The sequence below is a fragment of the Centruroides sculpturatus genome, unplaced genomic scaffold, assembly GCF_000671375.1.
Source record: "Centruroides sculpturatus isolate CEXI.00-Female unplaced genomic scaffold, Cexi_2.0 scaffold444, whole genome shotgun sequence".
In the NCBI taxonomy this organism is placed as follows: Eukaryota; Metazoa; Arthropoda; class Arachnida; order Scorpiones; family Buthidae; genus Centruroides; species Centruroides sculpturatus.
The window spans coordinates 556,811-562,810 of record NW_019384864.1 but is presented as its reverse complement, the minus strand read 5'-3'; the positions used below and the strand labels follow the sequence as shown (position 1 = coordinate 562,810).

Below are 6,000 nucleotides of genomic sequence, written 5' to 3'. Positions count from 1 at the left end.
TCAATCATCCGAAACGTCAATCATACGAAAGAATTCCAGTTGGCAAATTTAAATTTTTCCCAGTGCAGTGGCGCTTCAATCTTTGGCTATGTCTTGGGCTACTCAAATATTTTACGTTTTTGATACTAAATTAACATCTGAAGTATAATTTTTTATTGTTTTTATATTTTTCAATATATTTATTTTGTTTGTACAAAATAAAAAAATAATTTTTAACGATACAATAGTNNNAAAATCCTTAGTTAATTAATTTTCATTATAGACAGCTTTATAAAAGTATAATAGCTCTCATAAAGTATTTTTCTGAGGTCTGTCTTATCAGGTAAATTACTGTACACAGGGTATTCATTAATTTTCATTTTCATGTAGTAAAGGCTCTATGCTTTCATAAAGTACGTAGTTTTCCTTTGTTTAAGGGTATTTGGGCAGTTTATTCTCTGTTATATTCTCAAGTAAACAATACATACAAGTACAGTACAATATTTTCTGAGGAAACACTCGTACTTATTTTTTTAACCCCATTCCCAATAACCCGGCATTTTCACAAACTTGGCCACCCTTCAGTCCACATTAGGCCGAGTTTTCGAGGTTCTACTGTAATTTATAAAAATTGAATAAAATTAATACTAATTAAATACAATAAAATTAATATAACATTTACAAAAACAAATTTTCGAGTCTCGAAAAAACGTTTTTACTGATTCGGGAATTAAAAACAGTCACAATATTATGATATTTAAATATATTCTTTCAGAGATTTATAAAATATTAAGAATGATCATAGCAGAAATCAAATTTTTTTCCTATTTAAATCGTTTAATAAAAGAATCTAAAATTGTATACAACACTATTTATTTATACAAAACAAAAGTATTTACACAACCACAAACTCTACAATACAATAAACTATTTTTAAAACAACTTATTCCAATACAAAGGAATGTACTGTACAATGTTGTGACATAATTCAATTTTCTAAGAGAAGAAAAATATTGCATTTTATCACTACATTTTCATTCGTACCATACAAAAACTATACGTGCAAATTCTTTAAATGGTATATTTTTCACACAATCGAAATTGTAATTTTCGAGTTGATTCAACACTACAAATGTAGGAGAACAGTGATGAACAAGAAAGGGAAAGAAAGGAAATTCTGCTTTGAACGCTTCTACTATTTCATTTATACCTTTCTTCCTTATATACGAAAAAAAGATAAATGCGAAACATTTCTCTTTCACTATTTTAGGTTTCAATCGTTTTAGTCTGTCGAAATTTTCTTTGATACAATAATAACTGCGGTCGATACGTAAAATAACTGCCTGAACTCTCTCACCATAGAAAGCAATGCCCCTTGTTATATGTTTTTCAAGCGAGTAACCATTGTATGCACCATTCCCATCGTCATGGAAATCGATCCCATAATCCGTAAATCCGATGACACACTTCAGTTTCTTTTCTGGTATCTGGAGTAACTCTGAAACGTATGGCATCTTTTCTAGACGAATTCTAAGGCATTTTTTGGATGTAAATGAAAAATGACGAATATTGAAGCCTGGAACTGATGGAAACATTGCAATATTTATTTCGATTTCGTCTTCTGTTGGTGAGTGAACATTAAATGGTAGTTGAATGTTTCCTCCTATAATTCAATAAATGGTTAAACATGAATATTGGTCATCATAAAAGCGATAGTTGTAAAAAATGCAAGTACTTACCGTCCTTATTTTTATGGACAAAAACACGTGCATGGCATAATTCCTCTTCTATCCGTGTAGTTAAAAGTCTAGGAGAATGTGGTTTCACTGAATGGCAAAGATCAAATGGTTCCAAATGAAACCACAAGTACTCAAACTTATCACTATATCCGACAACAGAACGTAGTTTTTCAGAATTGTCCGGTAACGTGTTCAGAATCGTAATTGGTATTTTCTGTAAAAACATGAGAAATTACTTATTTATATTTATCACATCAAAAGTATGTTTATTGTTCAAACTGATGAATAGTTAAAATACAAAGAAGACAATAAATACAGCAATTTTAACACGTATGTCTTCGTTAATATTAAATGTGAGCTGTTACTTTTTACTTTGTCAGCTTGTGGGTTATGGATCCATTTTGCAGTCTGGTGAAGCCCATACACATCTTTTTTGGAATAAAGTGATTTTTAGTATGTGATTTCTACTGATGTGATACTGACATGGAATAATTAATTGTTAGGATCGATAAAAACTTATGGTTATTAAGGTCATGTAACTATGTCTGATGTGTTGGTAAGAATGGTGGATAATTATTTAACTAATTTTAAAAATATAGCTTCAGAGTATAAATCTAATAAGTGGTATTCTAATTTAACACTTAATTGGGGCATGCAAACGTACTTAGATTTTGTGAAACAGTTTAAAATGGTTTTAGCGGCATATGCGTTGAAATATGTTAAAAAATATAGCTTTTTAAAGAATAAAAAATTTAGTTTTGTAATCTACAACTTACTTTCGAATTAATTATAAGCATAATGACTAGCAAAAATTAACATTATTATTTATTATATCGAGTGGTCACTGTATTTATATACAAATAAACACTTTAAATTGCAGTCTAAATCGCCTACTTTATTAAATATGTGTGCATTATTCAATGCTCATATTATACATTCTCATGCAAACATGTAGAATGATCGATACTCTAATAAACTTTTAATATAATATATGGAATATATGTCTTTTACTATTTTCCTGCAATTGCATTAATATTTTTTGTAAACTAGGCATATAATTAATTCTGTTGTTATAATTAAAATTAAGCAGGCTGTCAGTATATATAGTGAAAAATGTAACAATAATTAGATGTATAAAAATTAAATAAATAATTACCTTACGAAAGATTGCTATTTTCTTATATAGGACTTCTTCGGTGACGTCTTTCCATAAACTACACACTTCGCCACAATGTTGTAATTCTCGATCGTCTAAATATTTAAATATGTGTAGTAGAACTTCAGGTATGTTCAACACACGAGATGAGATTTCTTCAGATCCTGAAAATATCTTTGTCAATGCATCCTGGTTATTCATTTTGAAAATTTTCTACAAAAAACAATTAATTTTGGAATTAATAATGTGTTGTTTTCAATATTTAATTAACAATCAAAAACAATATAATTCTTAAAAGAGCAATTATGTAGATTTTCTAGTTAAATATAAGAATTCTATAAGGCAATTTATACATAGGTCTAAATTTTAAGTCGATTAAAATATAGAATTATTTTTCGTAAAACTATTTATTTTAATTTGCTTTTTATAAAACACATTCATTAGACATTTTCAAAGCACAAAAGAGAGCCAAACTTTTTTTGCCGTCGACCGATATATAAAACTCGATAAAGAAAAAACAATAGGACTACTTAGAGACCCTGCATCGTTCGTCCGCCATTGCTTACGCTCGTTTCCTTCGTGGAATATAACAATCAACGAAGGAGGCATTACGAAGCGTGTCACGTGACATTTGTCGATGCTATTCGATCACGTGACTACTCACCTCTGACGTGTTTCCTCATAACTTATTCTTTTTGCGACGAATTCGCTTAACTTTAGAGACATCGCGTGATAGATCATAATATACTATAGGATTTTTATTGTAATTANCTAAATTTTAAGTCGATTAAAATATAGAATTATTTTTCGTAAAACTATTTATTTTAATTTGCTTTTTATAAAACACATTCATTAGACATTTTCAAAGCACAAAAGAGAGCCAAACTTTTTTTGCCGTCGACCGATATATAAAACTCGATAAAGAAAAAACAATAGGACTACTTAGAGACCCTGCATCGTTCGTCCGCCATTGCTTACGCTCGTTTCCTTCGTGGAATATAACAATCAACGAAGGAGGCATTACGAAGCGTGTCACGTGACATTTGTCGATGCTATTCGATCACGTGACTACTCACCTCTGACGTGTTTCCTCATAACTTATTCTTTTTGCGACGAATTCGCTTAACTTTAGAGACATCGCGTGATAGATCATAATATACTATAGGATTTTTATTGTAATTAGAAACGACTTATTATTATTGACTATACGAAGCAACGAAGGAAAAACCGCTCGCTAACGACAATAATTATATCATGATATATATTATGATGATAAATATTAATCAGATGCAACGTAAGATGTGTAATGTCTTGATGTAAATAAATATTATACAATTTTATCCCATGAGAGATTAGGCCGTTTAAAAGTAGAACAAAATTATTAGTTATTTATCGCATTATCATACGTTATTATATGTTGATTTTAATCCATATTTAAAATGGAATGAAGTTTTAATATTTCTATTAATGATGTATCTCTAAAGTTCAGCGAATTCTTCGTTAAAAGAATAAGTTATCAGGAAACACGTCAGATTAGTAGTGACGTGACCGAATAGCACCGGCAAATGTCACGTGACACGCTTCGTACGCGTCCGCCGTACAATGTGACGCTCCGCGACGAAAACAAGCTTAAGTAATGGGGTCTTCGAACGGCATACACTCGATAAGTATTCCGACAATATTTTATTCGTAGCATATTTTATATCAATCACTTTTAACAAATTATACGTGTTTTGGAAATATTCGAGTGAAATTTGTGTAAATTTGTTTAATTTTATGGAAGAAAATCTCTCAAATAGCCGTACCCACTAAACAGCACAAGTGCCGAACAAAGGACACGACCACATATCGTTTGAATTATTAACAGTTAGATACAGAAAAGAAAATGATAATTACGCGATATATAATTACATTAAATATATAAATTCCCTTATGAAGTCTATGTAAACGTTTCTGTCTATAAAACATTAAAAATACACGTACTTACAGGGAGTCAGAACGAGAACAATGACAAATACCACGCTGGTCACTATTCGACTCACCTACGTTTCTCACTGGATCTCGGGAAATCGACTCGCCCAGTTTTAATGGTTCCTTAAAGCCCTTTTCACCCAATCAGCGTGAAATCTCTAATCAGTTTCTTACGCTCAAATTCCATTACTTCTTAAACCCGTCAAATAAACTTTATATATTTAACATTTTTTATTTATATAAATATGAATATAATTATANCTAATCAGTTTCTTACGCTCAAATTCCATTACTTCTTAAACCCGTCAAATAAACTTTATATATTTAACATTTTTTATTTATATAAATATGAATATAATTATAATAATGAAATATAAATATTTAATAAATTTATATTTTAGAAAATACAAGTGAAACGGCGTTTTCACAGCTTTCACGCATGCCACTCCACCGATATATAAATACAGTATATGATTTACATTTAATATTAACTCTAGTCCAGAAGAAACGTGGTGAACGGGTACAGAACTGGACGATTCACTATTAGCGACGATAAACTGGGAGAAAGATACTTAAAAAACTGCTTAATGAAAGAATTATTACTTGCTCTTCTAGAAGGAATGTATCAACTTCATTTCATAAAATGTTTTGTTGCATTTCTTTACTTCACAAAAATAGTACTAACGTTTAAAAAGTAAATAAATTAACTTGTACAGTACATGCCAAAAGGGCCTGACAAGAATTCGTCGAGTCATGTTTCTTCCCCATTTTCAAATAAACCAGATGACAATCGACGAAACGTGAGGTAATTTACAGTGAGTTGAAGTACGCTATGTTTATTAATCGCATTTTTCCCCATTAATTTACGTAAAAGTAAATATTATAAAAGTAATTTTGTCAATACACAAGTAATTTATACTGTTCGATAGAAAAGAAAAGGTGCAGAAAGAAATTAACGGAGAAATTCTAGTTTTTTTACGCGATAGAAAAAATTTAATTTTATAATACGTAAGAACACGGTTCTGAGAGACCCTTGCGACTCGGACAAGGTAAAATATTGCGATTCACGGAGGCAATTGCCAGGAAATATCCCGCCCCCTCAGCAATGATCTTGGAAATCGAATATAAACAATCGCTATAAATTCACTTATCTTA

The 6,000-nt window shown here is 30.3% G+C and overlaps 1 protein-coding gene across 7 annotated transcripts in view; it reads right to left on the bottom strand.

Moving 5' to 3' along the window:
• Positions 1-819: 819 nt before the first annotated feature.
• Positions 820-6,000, bottom strand: part of LOC111630725 — a 30,314-nt gene continuing 25,133 nt past the window's right edge. For 6 of the 7 annotated variants that reach the window (XM_023374870.1, XM_023374874.1, XM_023374869.1 and 3 more), the window contains 3 exons: positions 2,875-3,087; positions 1,719-1,932; positions 820-1,642 (listed from right to left, as the gene is read on the bottom strand). In XM_023374870.1, coding sequence (XP_023230638.1) covers positions 1,014-1,642; positions 1,719-1,932; positions 2,875-3,087 — 1,056 coding nt within the window. In that variant the 3' untranslated portion in view covers positions 820-1,013. Of the gene's footprint in view, positions 1,643-1,718; positions 1,933-2,874; positions 3,088-4,861; positions 5,082-6,000 lie in introns of those variants that run through there. The other variant, XM_023374875.1, reaches the window with a different exon arrangement.